The sequence below is a fragment of the Vespula vulgaris genome, chromosome 1 (assembly GCF_905475345.1).
Source record: "Vespula vulgaris chromosome 1, iyVesVulg1.1, whole genome shotgun sequence".
In the NCBI taxonomy this organism is placed as follows: domain Eukaryota; kingdom Metazoa; phylum Arthropoda; class Insecta; order Hymenoptera; family Vespidae; genus Vespula; species Vespula vulgaris.
Window position 1 is genome coordinate 3,340,001 of NC_066586.1, and position 21,066 is coordinate 3,361,066.

The window sequence follows — 21,066 nt, forward strand, 5'->3', positions numbered from 1 at the left end:
AATTAAGAAAGGAACTAGTTTAAGAATTTTATCAAATTTTTCTTAGACTTTCGTAAATATTTTTGACAAAAGACGAACAGAATTTAATGGCCTTTTTTAGACAATTTTTCCAACTTATCGTTCTAGATCCGACTCATCCTGTATAAAAATAATATATAAACATGTCGAAGATAAGTACTTTGGATAATTAACAAAAATGAAGTTCTTAGTTAAAGCGAATAAACGGAGCAAGAAAGAAGGTAAAAGAAACGAGAGAGAAAGAGAGTATAAAAAAGAGTTCTCGTAGTTGGTGCGGAAAAAAGGACAACGGTGTCTTATCCACCGGGAAATTTCCACACTTTTGCAGGTTGAACCGCGCTGGGCGTCGATCCGAGTTCTTTCGTTCGAACCCCTTCGTTTCACCCCTCAAACTCGGTTCTTTCTCGGCGCTATCTTTCGTTCTTCCGCAGCCTCTTGGGCCAACGGCTGGCAATCTTAGCGCCGCGTCTAGAGATCGGCCATTTGCCAGACGAGATTGAAGATTCGCAGCGTTGATTCGTCGGTTATTATGGTCGACGCGTATGGAGGATGGCATGGGAAGGGGGTGGCAAAAGGAGGTGGAAGGCGTGGTCGATGAGGTCGAAGGAGGGAGAAAAAAAATATAAGGGGGAAGAAGACAGAGAGAAAAGAGAGTAAAAAGTAGTGAAAAGAAAGAAAGAAAGAAAGAAAGAAGAAAAGAAAGAATGGAAGGACGAGTTTTCTTTCTTTCGTTCCTCCTTTTTTCGCGTGAGTAAGCGAGCGAGAAAGAAAATAAAAAGAAAGGGAAAAAAGAATGAAGAAAAAAGAACAGAAAAAAAGGAAGATAGAAAAAAGCGAGGAGAGACTCCGCGACGTAGAAAGCAAACTCGCTCAGAACTTTGATGAACGATCGCGAGGAGTCAGCCACGATTGCGAAAGATTTGCTCGCATCTTCCAGATCGACTTTTCTCTCTCGAAATACGATCGCACGAAGTTTGTTGGCGCGGAGACCTTCGAAATCGGCGCGAGCGTTTCCTTTAAGGATTTCATAGAACACTCGCGTTCGTTCGACCGATTCCGATTTGCGATCGATTCGTAAGAAGCGAAGAAGGTAAAACTTGGAAAATCGCTTGCTAGAACTCGCCTTTCCTCTTTCCCCTTCCGCTCCTTTTCCTACTCATCCTTCTCGGCCATTGACCTCGCAAGAACCAAGGTGTATCGTCTCTCTCGCTCCCCTTCTTCTTCCTTTATCGAACGATCCATCGCGTAAATAACTCGGAAAAAAAACTTTAGAAGAGAAATAGACGATAGAGATAATAATGATTGACGTGAGCTCCGAACGAATCGTCAAATCATTTCTTTATGATACCTTGCACTATTTCCTCATCATTTTAAATTAATACTATACTTCATATCGATTTCTTTCGGAACAAATCGAAATCGAGTTGATTACTAACTTAAAAACGATAAAATTACCTATCGATTACCTAATAGTCGAACGTGTAACTATTACAGGTATACGAATAATCCTGATTATGATTGAACGTCTTCTATCGTATATACGAGGAATATATAAGAACCATCTTTGTGAAATATGGTCTTTGATGACTATCCTTTCCATTCCATCGTTCAAGGAAACGAACATTACCGCAAAAACGCGATTTACGTACCAAGAAAATTAATATGACGGAGAACGCTAGCGACGCTTTGTCCATTACGTTCTATCGCAGTTCTCGTACGATTATCATTGGACCTCCTACGATGTGGGATGCCTTTCGCTACCCTCTTGGAGCCTTTAACTGGTAGTTAGCTTTGGATCTTCCCATTCTCCTCCTTTCTCTCTTTCACTCTCTCCCTCCTATTACACATTACTCGAATTCAGAGACATTTTCGACGATTTGCTACACGCGCAGAGTTTCTAAGTCCCTCCTCTTCCTTCTCCTCTTCTTCTTCCCTTTCTCTCTCTCTCTCTTTCTCTGTACAGAGTGTAACAACGAGCAATGCCATCCACGTCCCTCTCTTCCTTTCTCGTCTCGCCGCGGGGAATGCGATTCTCCGTGCCGCGTGGAGCCAATTACTACGTAAGAAACGTTAACTTAGTTTGTCAAGCAGTTAACAGGAAGCGACCCTCTTCCCTCCTTTCCCTCTCTCTCTCTCTATCTATCTCTCTCTATCTCTCTCTTTCTCTTGCTCTCTGTCTTCTGGCCTCCCTGTACGAAGGATAAGGTGATAGCGGGTGCCACGGGAGGAAGAGATATCGAGTTATAGTTGGAACCGTCCTCTCCTCTCTCTTTCCCTCTCTCTCTTCCTTTCTCTATCTATCTATCTGTCTCTTACTTTCTCTCCTTCTCCCATACTCTCTCATTCCCTCTTTCGTTCGTTCCGCGAACACGCTCTTGTACAACGATGCAACGATATACGAACATAACGCAAGAGAGAGACTACTCTTCCTCTGTAGAGTTCTCAAGCAACCTGAAATTCCAGGATCGACTGTTCAAGTTCCGACAGTTCGGCGCGAAACTAACCTTAACCGTTCACGTCGCGCACGCGTACCTATATATGTATGTATGTATGTATGTACGTATATACACACACGTATATATATATATATGTATGGTACGTAGCTATGTATGTACGTGCGTGTGCCACAGCTCTCAGTAATTTCGAAGCAAAAGAGAGAGGGTGGCTTGAGAGAGAGAGCAAGGAAACTCGTAACCACGCCGACCACCGCTCGTTTCGCTGGCATCGATCGTCGTGAATCATGCTCGATATTATGCGCCAGAAGGATCGGAAGTCACGCCATTTCTTGAGAGCTCCATGTACCCCTTCGAACGACGTGCAATCGAAGAAAAGCAGGTTTTAGCATTGTGTACGTGAACTGCAACATCGATTTTCGATTGAGAGAAGAAGGAGGAAAAGAACAAGTTGGTCTTCGCGTCTTCTTCAATTTTTTCGTATTTGTAACTAATTTTTAATAATTTTCAAAAGTATAATATACATAAAAGAGAAACAGAGACAGAGATAGAGAGAAAGAGAGTGAGAGAGTGAGAGAGTGAGAGAGAGAGTGTTTTATACAAAGAAATAATACACCTATCCATCAAACAAGAAAGTTTGTTATAATTTTGCTTAACGTCAATGCGTTAAATCACAACGTTCGACGGAAAATTATTTCGAGTAAGTTTGACGCGTTCATAAGGTTTCCCCGGGATTCGGTAAGATCGAGGAATAGTTGGACAACTTCGAAGTTCGTTAATGGACAAACTATTTTAATAACATCGTATTAAACTTGGAGATCTCGAAGTGAAGCCTCGTGAGATTCTCAACGAATTTGCGCCTGGCTATATTTTTCTTTTTTCCTTTTTTATTTCCCTTCGAAATATTATCATCAAATTATTATCTCGTATGTAAGAACCGTGCATGGATTAAGACGTAAAACGACATAGGTTTTTTTTTTCCTTTTGTTCTTCTATAACCGAGATATATCACGAGAGTTTCCCAACGAAAAATAAATCATGCAGCGCGTCGGCTTGTGCGCTTTCATTAAAGAGATTTGAAAGATACGAGCGCTCGTATTTAAAGCTAAACTACGTACTAACGAAGTATCGCGTGCGAGACTGCTGGAAGTACTGGATGGAATAACGTGTGCGAGTCGCCTGGATAATCGAAATCGGCTTGTCGAGAATTTCTCTCTCCTTCTCTCTTTCTCTCTCCTTCTCTCTTCTTCTCTCTTTCTCTCTCTTTACCTCCGTCTTCCTTCAATCAAGTTACAAGGTGTCGTTCGAAGTGTTTGTTGTTCGATCTAACACGAACGAACCAACGAAAGCGATCCTCTTCGCAAGCTCACTAGCCAATTACGTCTCGTATAACGTGTAGCATTGTTGTACGGGTGAGTTACGAGACCCTCTAGGATATATCGACAGAGGGAAGGGAAAGGAGAAAGATACATCCTACCTAGGTTGCAAACTCATTCGAGTTATAACGATTGCCGGTCAGCATCTAGAGACAGAGAACTTTTACGAGAGACCTTCCACTTGGTCTCTTTGTTACCATTGTCTCTCTCTCTCTCTCTTTGTTCACTCTTGCGAAATGTTATAACTATCAGCACTTAAGTGAGTTTTCTTTTATCAACAGTGAAACGTTCGATGATCTCAGATATCGCAGTGGTTGCAACGTAACCGTTATCGAAGATATTGAAGAAAAGAAAATATTCTATACCATACCTACCTATATTATAATTTTATATTTCATTTGAAAACTTTACGATCTATTTATTTGATATCTTATTAAACTAATTGATTCGCTATAAATTGAAAAAATATTTTTTTTTCAAACAGTATCGGATAACTAAAAGTTCAATAGAGAATACGTAACCGCTACTTTGGTTTGCAAGTTACAAGCAACAACGCACGATCTGGATGGAACATAAAAGCTTGCCGCGTAAACTTGCACGATGAAGCTGCACGTGCACCTGTATAATCTTACACGAACGTATAATTATGCAGCAACGGACTTTGCGCGGCCTGAATCGCGGAAGCGCGTAATGTAAAATCGGTTCTACGGAGGAGCCAAGCGGCCGGCTTTGAATTTTAATACGCTCCGCTAGTCCGCGTTCCGGCGTAATAAGGCTTTTCCTCCGTTACGTCGGGAAACGCTACCGTTTACTGCAAAATACAACTTAACGTTTCATGCAATATGATCGAAGTTAAATGGGCAATGCACATTTGAGTTTTTATCTTAAAAAAAAAAAAAAAAAAAAAATACATCAGAAATTGCATTGCCGAAAATAACTTTTATTTCATTTCAATAACGAAGCAATGATATTTGATTTAATACCGTTTATCAGAGAGATATTAAACGAATTATCAAAAAATATATTATCGAGAAATTTCATATCATGTTAATAGAATTTTAATAAAATTTACGTTACGAGTTGATTTAAGATCTTTAAAACGTTCTAAACTCTTAAACGAGACCATTAAAATCATCGTCTTTCGTTTCTCAACGAGGAGACAATTAAGAGATTAAACGTTTTACCGTTAATCTTTTCTATTTTAGTTGGAAAATTCGAAATACGTCGACTCGTTTGTTTCTTTTCTTTTCTAATCTCCTTTACAGAAGATCCGAAGAATGTTGGCCCGACGAGAGAAACGAAGAAAATTTATCTTGAGCTCGTTACGCGTCCCGGACGCTAATTTGGACATTTGCGTTTAGCTTGCATTTAACTCCGACGTTGGAACGGACGCGGTGTTTTCGTAATGCCGGAGAAGAAAATAGATGGAATTATTAGTCGGCTACGCCTATACATACACCTATGTGTGTGTGGGTATATATATATATATATATATATATATATATATATATAAATATATACGTACATGCAATATACATTCGCACTCAGGCAGCAGCTAATAGCGTTAACCGTAACAATGACTAATGACACGCTCAGGTCATTCGCAGGACGCACACGAAGGGTCCGTCGCGTCATAATCTTCGTTTTCTTTTTGTTTTATTTTTTCGGAAGCTGCTCGAACCAATGGCCAACGATGGTTATGGTTTTTGTGTACATGTAGGTATGTATGTGTGTATAGGTAGGGGTGTTAAGAAAATGATGGATAATGTTGCACTTCCAAAGCAATCCGGCGGAATTGGCTGAAAGCCGTTTGTGGCTGAAGCGGTGGCAAATCCTAACCGGATTATTTCCATAACGCTGCTTGCCTTATATATTTTTTCTCTCTTTCTCTCTCTCTCTCTCTCTCTGTCTCTCTCTGTCTCTCTATCCCGAAAGCAACCTAATTGCGCTAACTACGTTAGCGCAGTAACTACGCTCCCAGAGAATATATATCGCCAGGCATCGCGTAGATATATCATATTTTGAAGCTACGGTAGTTTCTCGCTAACTTACAACCCGTTCGCTTACCTTACTCCTACTACTCTCGCCTAGAAGAAGAAAATTCTTGAAAATTCTCTCGCTTTTGGTAAAGTAAATTTTCCTAACGTCGGGAGAACCTACGTGAAATTTTTGAGTTTATCTTGCGAGAATCGTGAAAGTTTCGAGGAACGTTGCATTTTGAAGTGGGCTAACGATCGATGAGAATCGGTAACGATTGAGATTATAAATAATTATAGTTTTCGATGCCATGTTATTTTTAACATATTATACATTTAATGATACATTAATCTCATATAATAATCGTAATAATATTTGTAACTTGTCATTTGTAAATCATCGATGGATTCTATCAAGAACCACAACAGTTTTTCCTACGACAATAAGGTAAAACATATAGATAGTGAAAAGAGAATTTCGAGAAAATAGAAGGAGTATTCTCACATGTACTATTATTGCTTCTCACTAGACATACCCGTTCAACGGATGCAACCAGACTGCCCGAAGAAATTTAATGCTTAATCCGCACTGGAAGTAGTGTGAGGCTTCAAGTTGTTTTGAAACTCGAGGAACGTGCGTGGTGTACGTGGCCGTTGCTCCTGGAGAAGGTGTATGGATACGCAGATTTACGCGAAATAACACGTACGCTTCTGAAACTGGTAGCATCGTTGGCAAGAGAGAAGGGAATAATGAAAACAGAGGGAAGGAGAGCTAGATACGAGGAGCTAAGGCAAAGTCTTACGGGGGTAGCCAGATAGGTCGTGAAGGGGATGAAAGGGGTGTAGAGGGGATTTGAAGGAAGTCGTGCTAAGCAACTTAGATTAGTTCAATCGACTGGTCTTCTCTGGCGAACCGCCAGGCCAAATTGTCAAGAGAATTGCTCTCCGGTTCTTGCTATATCACTACTACCACTACATTCTACATACTTTGCTAACGTTTCGCATCCTTTTCTTTCGTTATTCTCCTTGGACACGACCTTCTTGAATACGCGAAATAACATTACCTATCATGCTGGAAAAGGAATATTAGATAAAAGTCAATCATGATTAGTTATGTTCATGTAGATGTCTATTAATAACGTTGAAAGAGTTCGTAAGCGAGCTAGCTAGCTTCTCTGTCTTCTTCTCTCTTTCTCTCTTTCTCTCCTTTCTTTCTCTATCTTTCACATATTCATAAGATCGACTATTCATTCTCTCCTCTCTCTCTCTCCCTCTCTCTTTCTCTCCTTCTTCCTTACGTAATACGAAATATTAACTTTACGAAAGTTTCTCGACGTCTCCTCTCGACTGCCGTGACTGTATTTCATTTTCTCTATAAAGTAAAGAAGAAGATTTGGTAACGTCGCAACGTGTCCACGAATAACGAATCGGAACGAAGATTAATCGACTCGGACCGTGAATATCCACGAGTAATGCTTTCGAGCTAGTAATGACTCGAAATCAACTATTCTTCGAATAAGTTTCCAAAGTTATGTGAGTCGAGACGAATGATTTTATCTTGATGGCAGATATATATATATATATATATATATATATATATATATATATATATATATATCTATATATACATATACATATATATATCCCTTCTTTCTCTTTCTACCATATACATATACATGCATCTACTCTTTCTCTACTTGAGCGTCGCGATCGACGTTATAAAGGTATGATACCGCGTGCTCTTTCGTTTTATTGGATTCCGTGTAAGGGCGGTGTCGTTTTTCCAGGTTAGCGGCCGGCGAAGAACCCCAGCCGCGTCCTCATCTATCATCCGCCTCTACCGTGTGCCGAGTCATTTAGCAAACGTCTCCTTGAGATTCCATCTTGCTGCACCTGCGCGCTCTTGCTTCCTTCCCCTTTTCATTCGAATGATTCTCTCGTAATCGTGCTTCTTTCCTTTAGCCGCGACTCTCTCCTCAACTTTACCTTATTCTTTTTCTTTTCTTCTTTCTTTCTTTTTCTCCTTTCCCTTGTCTTATTTTCTTTTTTTTTTTCTTCTTCTTTTTTCCTTCTTCGAACACCACACAAAGATAGATTTTTTCCTGAGATCTTACGTTCCGTTTTCACAGTGAAGTCGATTGGCTTATTTCACGATTATAGAATTTTTGTATTATTTAAATTAGTTAACGAAGTCATTCTAATTTATATACTTTTATATCCGAGATAAAAAAGGTGTCATCAAAAATTTTTTCTTATAATCGGTAAAAAGTGCGAACAAAATGAAGAAAGAGAAAATTTGTCCGATCAGATCTTTAATTAAAATATTCATTTATAATTTCGAAATAAGCGACATATATATATATATAATTTTCGGTTGTAAAAAGAGAATAACACGAAGTCGTATTTAAAATCTTATAAAGAAAAGGATGGAGAATTTTAAAGAAAGAAAGAAAGAAAGAGAGAAGATGAAGTTTTCCGGACCGTAGCTCGGTCAGGTCAAATCCCTGAACGAATAACCGATGTGAGAGGTTCCTAGTCTTAATCCGGTTCCTTCGAGCACGATTCCAGTTTCTTCTTTGAACGATCGATGCTAAGATCCGCTCCACTGGCTGTTAGTCCAAAGGACTTTCTATCTCTCTCTCTCTCTCTTTCTCTCTCTTCTCTCTCTCTCTCTCTCTCTCTCTCTCTCTCTCTCTCTCTCTCTTCATATCTCCTTTGCTCGCTAACGAATCCTGACCTCCTTTTGTTCTCTACGATTCTACATCTTCGTAATACATTGTCCTACGATGTCGGCATTGTCTCGTAGACTTTGCCACGAAACGGACGACGTACCTCTTGCCATTTCTCTCTTCCTCTTCTCCATACCAACGAGTCAATTCCTTCTACGGATGATAGGAGAGCGAGCAAGTGTATGAGAGAGAAGGAAGACTCGGTACGGACCAGTGTAAACTCGGTTTACTTCCCATCTTCGTGCACTCTATCTCTCTATCTCTCTTTCTCTCTTTCCCTCTGTCTATACACCCTATCCTGTCTAGTCTATATATATTTACAGATATCGATCAAGAAATGCGAAAGCGTTACTGCTGCTCTTCCTCGAGAAATTTTGTTATCTTTGCGATATTGCTGAAAGAAAAAGAGACAGAGAGAGAGAGAGAGAGAGAGAGAGAGAGAGAGAGAGAGAGAGAGAGAGAGTGAGAGAGAGGGAGAGAGAGCTCACAAAGTGGCTTCTTGGTTTTACGTTTATTACGGATAAAGAAAACGACGCAAGGATCTCTAAGAAAATTTTTTGATCGAACGACCTTATCGTAATTGCTTTTAATTTCGAACTTTACATGTATTAAATCGTATAACATACATATATGACGTATCGAACAACATCTATTTATCAGAACGTGTGGAAAGAAATCATTTCATTTTGCTACCTCAATCAGTTATCTTTATCTTTGTGGACCCTTATTGTTAGTTGACGATCTTTTATGACCTTATCGAAGACACAAAAGATCAAACAGAAGGGGAACAAAGACTGGACGTCGTCTTGAGGAATGAGAAATAGAGAGAAAGAAAGAAAGAGAGAGAGAGAAAGACAGGAAGAAAGTGATAGGACTGTAGTAACAACCAGAGAGAAAATGAACGTAGGGCCAACGTAGGGCATCCTGTAACTTCATCGCTAGTCGAAATCCTTATCTGTCCGGAGGGTTAATCTCGGAGAATCCCTTTCGCTTGGTGTTATCTTCTTTAGGTCGAAAACCCCCGCAGTATCTCCGACACGAAGACCACGTAGCGAAGACGACGCCGGCAGCTCACAAACGCACCAACACGAACAACGACAACTTTGACGCCACAGCCGCCGCCGGCAACTTTTCAACTCTTCTCAATAAATCTCGCTGCTCTGCCTTTCCGCGACTCTTCTTCTCTTTCTTTTGCTTCTTAGTTCCTTTCTCGTTCTCGCTTTCTCACTCGTCCTCTCAAATTGTCTTCTCTCTTTTCTATGGTTTTTCTGATCTTTACTTTCTTCTATTTCCTTTTTGTCTCTCATTGTCTTTCGACTCTTCATTTATATACAACTAAAGTAATTTATAGAGCGTTCTATATAATAAAATATCTATATACCGTATCTCCGGTTTATAGATAATCCAGGAAATAATCGGGTCTGTTTTACGTATGCATAAGCCGGACATATTTTATAGAATATCTTATTTTAACAAATCCATAGAAATTTATCAATTACATGCATTAAAGTTGAATTATAAGTTGAATTACAAATATATAAGTTTTTTCGATATCGATTTAAACGTTCTTTCGAAAAATTTTTAATAATTCCGGTAAAAATATCTATCGCGAATCGGTTAGCATGGACCGCATTCTGCGCCCTAACGTACATATACAAAAATACGTATTTTGCAAATATACGACTACTGCTGTGACCACAATTTCTTTTATCTTTTTTCCGTCCCTTTTCTTTTCTCCTCTTTTTCCTCTTGTCCTTCTTTCGTTTCATGGACCAACGTGCTCGACTACTTTCTTTCTCCTCTCTTCTCTCTTTTCTTTCCTGGATCCTTCTTATTTTGTCCTGTTATAGCGTGCTGCATGGTGACTGCAGCACTGCACTCTCAACCTAGTTTCCAATGTCTCTTTCCTTCTTTCTCTCTCTCTCTCTCTCTCTCTCTTTTACTCTTTGTACTTTGCAGGAACGTATATACATATCCTCTTCTTTCTACGAGCACGATAGAGTTAGATGTTTTATAAGTGGCTCAACCAAGAGTGTCGACCGCGATCATGCGGTCGTTCATACACCGACGACACGGACTTTTCTCTACTTTATTCTTAATGTTAACGCGACGCTCGCTAAGTGACTGTTTTTAAACATTAACATTTTTGTTCAAGTGTCCACGAAAAAACGAGGATAATTTCGCCGAGAGACTTTTAACTCGGTGTCTAAAATATACCCGATTATCTTGAAACTTTTATAACTGGGAAAAACTGGAGGATTATCTTGATGATAGAAAAAAATAAAATTTCATTTCATGGAAATAATCGTTTGGTTAAAATCAATGAAAAAACTTTATCGTATATTACATTCGTTATTATGAACAAAACGTTTGATTAAATAAAGAAAGGAAAATCTTCCTTCGAATGTGTTATTTCGACTTGGAAAAATGCACTTGTTCTACCTTTAAGCTATTTTTCTAATTACAACAGAAGCGAGGTGAATATCGTACATATCCGTTTTCCGTATCTAATCTCGTAACAACCGAATATTAAAGAACGGATTAATGCGATGACCGTTCTCTCGTCTGGTACTTTACTCCAACTCCTTTCTTCTCCATTACTTTCCTTATCGCGATCCTCCTATCTCTCTTTCTCTTTTTTCTCTCTTTCTTTCTCTTTGTCTATTTTCTCGAATATTCTTTTTCTTTTTTGTTACTTTCAAGCCTTCTTATATTTCCTCTTTGCTCCGTGCGACTGTGTCTTTCGCCATATATCCTCGTTTGAATGAGAACAATAAGAAGGAAGATTTTATGAAGAGAAAGAATAGAAAGAAAGAGAGAGAGAGAGAGAGAGAGAGAGAATGAAAATAAAAGAAAGGAAAAGAGATCAGAGACACGAGATTTGATCACCGAAATAGAAAACTTACGAATTATGTAATATGATTAGAATGCAAAGGAACAAGTGCGAAATGCACTTTGCAGTCAGTTTCATAGAAATGTCAAAGTTATTAAATCGATGTTAATATCCGTAGGAGACATTGTTACATCAAAGTAAAGATTTTACCAATATAGTAGAAGAAAGAGTGGAAGAATAGAAAGAGTAGAATGCGACGATGGTTTATTGCCGTCGCAACGGAATTATCAGAGTAATCGGTGCGACAACATTTTCGCACGTTCTAACGTTAAACGCTCCTTCATTATTTACAGTAAATGTCGATTTCTTGTTAACGTTTAAAAGACCGTGCAAATTTATCGAGCGTAAATTTATCGATCGGGAGTTAGCGAAAGGATGAGCATACATTGAATATATTTAGGATCTACCTTTGGCAGAAAAGTGGAATGTTGGAAAAATCATTTCCAAAATGCATTATTCACGGAGTCTTATAGATTTAGATAGGTATATACATTTATAGTAGAACCTACAGACTTTGAAATGCGAATCGGATGTGGTAATATATGGTATAATACGTTCTCTTCGTATAAGGTGAGATAACGCGTGCGAAAAAGAGATGCAGTGAGTATGAGAGAATATGTATGTATATATGTATGTGCATGTGCGTGTGCGCGTGTGTGTGTGTGAGAGAGAGAGAGAGAGAGAGAGAGAGAGAGAGAGAGAAAGCTCGATTAAAGGGTGAGTGGAGAACTACCTGACGCTCTCGCGCTTTCCGCAAAGTCCAATTTGTTGGGACGGACGTAAGCTGATTTCGAGGTGGTCAGAATGAGTGAGTGAGAGAGAGAGAGAGAGAGAGAGAGAGAGAGAGAGAGAGAGAGAGAGAGTCTCGTGGCGATCTCCGTGCGGCACACGATTGCCGCTCGTATTTCGACGGATTGGAATACGTTTCGGTGGCGGTAACACGTCCGGTATGGAGTTACGATCGGCAAGCGCAGTCCGACACGCTCCAGGGAGTACCGTTCCTCCTCGTAAACTCGAATCGGCGGCTCTATCGATCCACGGCTGGGCATGGATCTTTTCCCGTAAATTCGTAGAGAAACGCAAGGTCGAAGAATTTTTTGTCGAAGAAAAGAAGATTCTCACCGAAGGCAGTTCCTGTTCGCGGTGAATGTAGTAACGACTTCGACTGTATTCATTTCGTCGTCGCTGTCATCGTCTCTCTCTTTCTTTCTGTCTCTCTCTCTCTCTTTCTCACTCTCTTTCGTGAATTTTCCTCTTGCCTTTCCCTTCCTGTCTTCAGTACGTCGCCCCGAGGCTCGAAAGAGAATCAACGCGCTGACTTAATTAGGCGTCGAAGTGGAATTAGGAGTCAACAATGGAAGCTCCATTTCCCTCTCTCCCACCTCCCTTCAACTCTCCTCCATCACCCTCTATATCCCCTTCACTCATCCCTCCTCGCTTTCTTCTCGGTTTTCCTTCGCCGGCTTTTCCTGGCGCAAACTTTGTCCGCTTTCCATCGATCCTCCACTACTACTACTATTACTACTACTACTATTACTAGTACTAGTAATAGTACTACTACTATTACTATTACTACCACTAGCACCATTTCTATTGCTATTCCTCGAGAAACCATCCTCAAACTATCCATCTCTTCTTCTCCATTCTCTTTTATCGAAACTATCTGACACACAGAGAACGGACACTGCGTATCCTTCCTCATTCATCTACCTCGTTTCTCTCGAAATTGCGGTTATGAGACACTCCGTACGTACAAACATAGGTACTACTTGCAAAATCACGAACAGACGTCCTCGTCGTTGCTTTTGTTTCTCTCTCTGTCTGTCTGTCTGTCTGTCTGTCTGTCTGTCTGTCTGTCTGTCCATCTCTCTCTCTTACTCTCTTTCTCTTTCCCTCTCTCTTTCTTTATCTTCTACGTTGGAAGGGAAAGCTGTCGAAAGTGCCGAGGTAAGCCGATTTCATGATGGACCAGGATTCTCCTCTCGTTGTTCGTTCCTGTCCTACAGAGACGGGCGAGATCTACTTCACGTAACGAAGTACGAATCCTGAAGTCCTGAATTTACAAAAAGAAAGAAAGAGAGAGAGAGAGAAAGAGAGAAAGAAGGAACGGAGAGAAAGAGAAAAATTGAAGTCCTCCGATTTTCGATCTCTCATTCTCTCTTTCTCTCGGAATAAAAATCATCGAGACGAGAGTGTTTTCGCATCGAGAAACGAACGGAATAAATTTCACAGGACGGCTCAACGTTATCCATCTCTCTCTCTCTCTCTCTCTCTCTTTTGCTCTGTCTCTCTCTTCTTCTCTCTCTTTTTTTTTCGTTGTACGGGATTCGAGGGAATTTTATAGGTGGGCGTAAAAAATCATTGAAATTCTAGTCTCTCTCTTTTTACGAGACGGCGCAGCGCGTCGAGACCGTGACGGTCTCTCGTTGCGATCGTTCGGTCAAGCTTCCTGGTCGCTGCCTGCTCCGTGCTTGCGTGTTCCCTTCCACCACCTCTTTCTCTTTCTCACTGCACCTATGCATGTACGTGTATACGTGTACGCGCGCGCTGCTTTTTTCCCAGAGCCATCGACCGCGTTGCCACTGTTTTATAAAGCGAAACCCCAGGACTTTGACCCAACCCTTTACTCGCGTCCGAAGGGAACAAGGTGAGCTTGGAACGATGCAGCCGACGAGTGAGGGTAGTTTGAGAGAGAAAGAGAGAGAGAGAGAGAGAGAGAGAGAGAGAGAGAGAGAAAGAAAGAAAGAAGAGCGCTAAAGGGGACCGCTAGTGGGCGGTCTGTATCGAAGTAAGCCGATTTTATAGCATTTTCTCGTGGGGAATACCCACTTCGCTTTCGAACCGCATCACGAGCCGCTGACTCCGTAAGAAAAGTGACTGCCTCTCGTCCAATAGCCGTGAAGAATAAGAAGAAGACCAAACGTAAGCTTATAACCATGCCGGACGTCCACGAGTTGTTATCTCTTTTCATCCCTGCTGTTTCTCCTTCCTCCATCCTCTTTCTATGTTTCTTTCTATTTTCTTTTTCCTTCTTTTCGATCTCGACATCACGAACTGTCCGGAATTTATGTAAGACGACGAGCGATTTCGAATTTTACTGCTTCGATGCGATCCACTTTTCTTTTCTTTCTCTATCGCACGCTTATACCACTCGATTTCTGCCCCGGTGGATCCGATAATTGAATTTCGCGGGCGCGGGAAGAGTCGCGGAGAAGTTTTACTTCTATCCTCGTAGCTGCGGTTAGACTCTCCCCTTTTTACGAGACTTTTTAACCCTCCTGACGCAACGTGCGTACTTACTTGAGAGAATAGAGAGAGAGAATAGAGAGAGAGAGAGAGAGAGAGAGAGAGAGGAAGAGAGATCTTTTATTTTCTTCCAAGTTCGTCGGTTACTTACCCACTATATGTGGAGTACGACTTTCTTCGTTCACCAATAGACTCTGAACGTTTTGTTTCAAATTTTAGAAGATTACTATACTTTGAGAAAACTAGTAAACCTTGATATTGTTTGTTCAACGTGAACGTTCGCCTATCGAGTTTATCGACCCATTCGATGTAGCTAATCTAATTTCATTGTAATTTTGATCCACAATGTATGTATACGCGTATGTATATCCGTGTGCTGGTATCATCGCGATCGTTGGGAATGGAATACGATCGAAGGAAAACGGTTGGGAAGGGAAAAAAAAAGAAAAGTTCGTGCGATGTCAAATCCTACCAAACGTCGAATTGAATCCGGTTGCATCAATTAAAAAACAGTAAAAAGAGTGGAGATAGTGGGGTGATAAGGGGTAGGGGAGGGGAATAGAGAGGCGGATATTCGAGGACGATAGGATTGATCGAGGACGGAGAGGAGATGGTCGAAAATTCGTTATAATTTCACGCTGGACCGATCGATACCAATCGTGAATCCCATCACGGAATATCAGATTACCGTTTCGTCGTTCGCAAAATAACGAGAGAGAAAGAGAGAAAGAGAGAGAGAGAGAGAGAGAGAGAGAAGGGAGTAGCGAGAGCAGGGAGAGGGGTTTGGTCGAGAAAGGAAGAGAGAATATGAGAAAAAGAAGAAATAATAGATGGAATAATGCTAATCGCATTGATATTCGGCTCGATTGAATTCCCGCTGTCGCGTCGAAAGGAACGCGTTCGCGCGTGAGATAATAAGAGAGAAAAAATCGGAAAGATGGTGGAGGAGAAAAGATGGGGAGAATAAATCCGGGAGCGACGATGATCCGTCCACGACGGACGGAGCAGAGTCAGCGCGATGAAGTCGACCGCGTAACTATTGCTCGTCTGTGAAGCGACGTGGCGACAGAGAGAAAGAGAAAGAGAGAGAGAGAGAGAGAGAGAGAGAGAGAGACAGATAGACTCGAATAGACAGACGAAATGAGAAAAGGAGATAGAGATAGAGATAGAGAGAGACAAAGTTGTCTATCGCGAAAATTAGAATTTTCAGAGAAGAGTGTCGTGCGAGAGAAGATAATGCAGAAAATGTGAAATCTGACGTTGGAGTGAATTAATGATATCGAGAGAGAGAGAGAGAGAGAGAGAGAGAGAGAGAGAGAGAGAGAGAGAGAGAGAAAGAGAGAGATAGAAAAGGGTAACGCCGAAGGCCAGAGAATACTATTAAAAATCGTGTCGAATCTAGTGTCTAGTCACTGTCGATGGTAAGCATTTCTATACACCTCTTCTTCTTCACTCCACCCAATATCCCACCAACTTTCCTACGAATTCTCGCTGTAACGACTGGACTAAGGAAGCATTTGCCGACCGGGGAGAAATCTCATCTAAGTTTCTGAGATAATCGCGAGCTTCCAAATTGGAAGTCTCGTAATAACAGCTGCTTGATCGCGGTAACTCGCATGGACGCTTTACGACAAACGCTTTAATCCGATCAACTTGCCTCTAATGAAATGCAAATGCCCGTATGATGTTGATTTTACTCCTATCGAAAAAGGAAGGAAAGTTATTTGAAATAGCGAAGTCTGTTGTCTCGTAATGAAAATTTGGAAGATCCTAACGTTAGATTATCGTATATAATATTTTAATGCATGTATATAATATCTTTTTCAGCTCTAATTACTATGATAGAATAAAGATAAATGATTCTCCTAATGTTTTAGACACTGTTTACTGAGTTAATTAATTTGAAAAAAGTTGAAAACATAAAGATATATCTATATTAGCTGTAGAAAAGTATATTACAGAGGGATTTTAGAGTACTAAAGAGAGAAAATGAAAGAGAGAGGGAGAGAGAGAGAGAGAGAGAGAGAAATTTCGTTTAACGGGCATGGATCATCGCGAACGCATATTTGCAACTTGCTGGAAGAGCTGCAAACAATCGAGCGTCCCGTCGTCGGTGGGAACAACCGCGAGTAGTACCACTCGTCTCGTCAGCGGAGAATTGAGCGAGGCATGTATGTCGCTCGAATCTCGACCAAATTTTTGGCCGACCCTCGAGTACGCTCGACATCGCGTACTCGGATCAACGTTTGTAGAGCGCGATGATCTACGTTCGCGAATACCGAGAATGAATCTGTATAAACCACGAAATTTAAATAGACATCATTTCTTTCCCTTCTTCCGCAACGTATTGGTTTGCTCTTGTTTTTAAATTCACTCAATTATTTAATTTACATATATAATTTATAGTAATAAAAACAAACGTATTTTAACAGAGAAAATAGTCGAACCTTTTAGCCATCGAAAATTTCTCGATGCGGAAAAATGCTTTCGTTGAAGTTGAATCGAGCTTGAAACGCAAAGAGAGAGCGAGAGTACCTTCCCACTCGTTGACTCGAGAGAAATGGATTTCGCGATTACTCTGGATATACGAAGCACCGATCGTAAATTCGTGGAAGTAAGAACACTCCGCGTTAAACGAAACGCATCGTGGAATAAGATCGAATAGCCGATCGATTTGATGTTCTCTTTCGGCCTTCAAGAATCTTCTTAAATCATCGTAACTGTCGTATAAATCCACCGTTTCTCTCGTTGTTTCGATAGAACACGATTTCGTGCTATAGTCAATTTGAATATTTAAGTAAGCCTTTGTCTTTTATCGATAACGTTGATAATACTCGTTCGCTAAAGAAAATAAAACTCGATTGGTTTATGCACGAGAATATCGATAAGTAAAGAGTATAGCAGTTTTTAATGACGTTTAAGAAGTTTCGGTGTTCCTTTAAATTTTCGACTTACTAATTAATTCCGCAATAGAATAAGCCGTTGAAAAGAATTTACTTCTCGTTATCATCTCTATGATCTTACCTGGAACAAAAAAGAAGAAAAAAAAAACTTAGATAGAGTATTAGTTTGAAAAAGATTTAGATTATTCGCTTTAGGATTATGTCAATTCCAAAACGATTTATTTCTTTATCTCCTCGGTTAGTTTTCTCTTGAATTTTCAAGAAACAGGGGGAAGAGGAGAGGAGAAAAAGAAGAAGAGAAAGAGAAAAGGGGCAAAGAAAAAAAAGGAAAGAAAGGAAAGTACTAACGTGGTACGTGAGAAAAGGAGATCTCGAGTACAATTAGGCTGGCACCCTAGGGCGCAGTTCCTCTCATACTCGCCGTTCCTGTACCGAATTCTAAAGCCCTCTTCCTCGTGGATCGAACAGTTTTCTCGTATAACTGGGGAGAAAAAGCAGTCGCGTTTACCCTCGGGCACGAGAGAAACTAGCACCACCATCGAAATCGTCCTGTGCCGAAGGGTGAAGAGAAGAGAGGAAGAGAAGGGGAGGGGGTGGGAAAAAGAAGAAGAAGAAGAAGAAGAGGAGGAGGAGGAGGAGAAGGAAGAAAGTCAAAGAGGGGAAAACTAGGATCGCGGTTCTGCCACCGGCAGACTGCCATAATTGCAGCGAATTAAATTCGTTTCCCTTTTTTCTTCTCTCTTTCTCTCTCTTTCTCTTTTTCTTTTTCTTTTTCTTTCTTTTTTTTTCGCGACACCCGACGGAAATCACTTCGCTTCTACGCTACTGCGTCATTATTTTCCATGATTGCACATCGCCTTGCAGACTTCACGTACTCCGTTTACCTGTTCTCCTTGGCTTCGTTAACGAACTTCATCAGGTTCATCGAGTTTTTGTTAACGATCTGGAGGACAGCGGTTTTCGTCACACCAAAAAGAAAAACATGTTCCGAACGAGTCTAACTTTTACTTTTTTTTCTGTTTTTCACAACGTAGATTTGGATATTTCTACAATCTAGAGAGTTATAGTGTAATTCTGATTGATATATATATATATTTCGTTGAATACTTGATCAATTAGATCGAGTTTGTTCATTTTGATTTCATGTCAGAAAAATCTTTCTTCGATCTTATAACAAATCGACACTTAATTGGTCTCGTTATTAATTTTTTTCTTCATCAGCAATCTGATCAGATTCAATAGATTTTTCAATTGACGTTCTTCATATAACACTTTCTAAATAGTATTTAAAATGTACGAACCTAGTTTTTCAAATGGTTCGTATCTAATGATTAGTAAGAAATTTTATACTCTTGCGGGCATGAAATTTTGAACGGTGATGGTCTATCGAGAGTAAAGTTTTGATAACTACGATTTCGATGGTTCGAGCGCGGTCTTTTCAATTAGCGGAACGGTATAGATTTTGTACGGGAAATGAAAAAACAATAGCCGTCAGGGATTTTCATTACATACATAGACATATACACGCACGCATATACTACAGGTATAGGGTATACGCGTACTCATACGCGTACATACGTGAGATAGAAACCGTCCGATTTCATGAAACTGGTTGTACTTTTTTGTTGGAATGTCAGCTGGGTAGCCATCGTGTGGGATTCTAAAAGGGTTCCATGCCTAACAAGGACTAATCTCGTTAAGGATCACGAAATCGGCTTGTGTGTTTTACAAGTTAGGAATTAGACTGATTAGCGAAGAGTCGAGAATTGCTCGAATTCGCTTTCTATCGTTGCTACGTTATTTTTTACAACTTTCCCTTCTCCGAGTTTCTTTCTCGACTTTATCTCTCTCTCTCTCTCTCTCTCCCGCTTTTTTTCTTTCTATCTCATGATAATAAAAAAAATTAAAAAAATAAAATGTTCCCGTTTTTTTCTCACGAAGTCTCTTTTTGCAAGGATTAACGAATGCGTATATGGCGATGCGTATATGGTCGACAATAAAAATATGCTTCGGTGATAGCAAAGAGAACGAGAGAGAGAGAGAGAGAGAGAGAAAGAGAGAGAGAGAGAGAGAGAGAGAGAGTATATCCGTGCGACGGGTGATAAATTATACATTATCGTAAGTGCACCTAAACGTATAATGCGCATAAGTAGCGAATAATTTATGTTCGTTGCATCCAACGGCTGAGGCGAATAATTTATCGCCCATCACGCACCTGCTTCTCGCGCCCCACGCAATAATTTCACGCCGGTGATTCTCTTAATGATCGTGATCCTTGCAAATTCGTGTGATGACAAAAGATACATATGTGCTGATTTGCATTCTTTATATACTCATGTTGAATATATTATATTTCGTATAAATGCAATATACATTAAAATCTGTAGAGACGTATTTTTCGGAGATAACATTAAATCATTGTATTAAAAATTATCATACACACGCGCATACAGACATTCACGCGCACATATAGAAATATACGATAATGCATTTTTTAATATCATTTGAACGATAGAAATCGAGAAGCGAAAAAAAAACAAAATGTTTGAAAAGACTAAACCGATATCCAAAACGTTTAAGGTTCCGATAAACGTTTTCTTCGGGATCTATCCTCGACTTCATCCCCTTGGTTCGAAGAGTTAACCGTTGGAGCATCTACGAGAAGATATGTAGCACGTTACACTCGACGCGATCCATCAGATACAAGCTCGAAAGTTCCTCGATAGCGCATCGTAGAAAGATTCCAAGCTTGAGAAATGTTCGAAGAACGGAGAGTTAGAAAGAGGGGAAGGAAAACTCGTCGTGGAAGTTGAAGACTTGGGGTTGGAGAGAAGAAAGACAGAAGGATGGAAAGCTTTAAGAAAGTATAGAATGGGAAGAGAGAGAGAAAGAGAGAGAGAGAGGGAGTGAGAAGAAGAGAAAGTGAGACAAAGAGAGAAAGAGAAAGAGAAAGAGAGTGAGAAGAAGAGAAAGTGAGACAAAGGGAGAAAGAGATAGAGAAAGAGAAAGATAGAGATAGAGAGAAAAAGGTAAAGAGGGTGGGTGGAAACAAGTGACGCCATGAATCTTACGCGGAAAAGGGAGTCGTGGGTGTTTCTTCTTCCATCTCGTTGATTCCATGCGTTCCCCGCCTGCACCACGTGTTTCGAAACGATCCTCCGACAACGACGACGACGACAACGACTACGAGGAGAAGGAGAAGAAGGAGGAAGAGGAGGAACGAAGCGAGAAAGGGACGAGTATCGTGTCTGATCCACGAGGACCATTAATTTAACGGCTGCGAGACTCGGGAGGGACAAAGAGAGGAAGAGGGAGATTCACAACACGGATGCACACACTCGAGCGACTAATAAGCTCGTTGTTGTTTCTCTTCTCGGTAACACACGTTTGTGCTGACAGACATTATAAAAAAAAATGAGAAACAGAAAGAGAGAGAGAGAGAGAGAGAGAGAGAGAGAGAGAGAGAGAAATT

At 40.4% G+C, this 21,066-nt stretch overlaps 1 protein-coding gene across 4 annotated transcripts in view; it reads right to left on the reverse strand.

The window, feature by feature from the left end:
• The window catches only part of LOC127071078 (uncharacterized), a 233,249-nt gene that overhangs the window by 100,957 nt on the left and 111,226 nt on the right, over positions 1-21,066 (reverse strand). Inside the window, exon 1 of one of the 4 annotated variants that reach the window (XM_051009948.1) lies at positions 6,360-6,565. The exons of the other annotated variants lie outside the window; for them this stretch is intronic. Coding sequence (XP_050865905.1) covers positions 6,360-6,550 — 191 coding nt within the window. The 5' untranslated portion in view covers positions 6,551-6,565. Of the gene's footprint in view, positions 1-6,359; positions 6,566-21,066 lie in introns of those variants that run through there. 4 annotated transcript variants of the gene reach the window in all.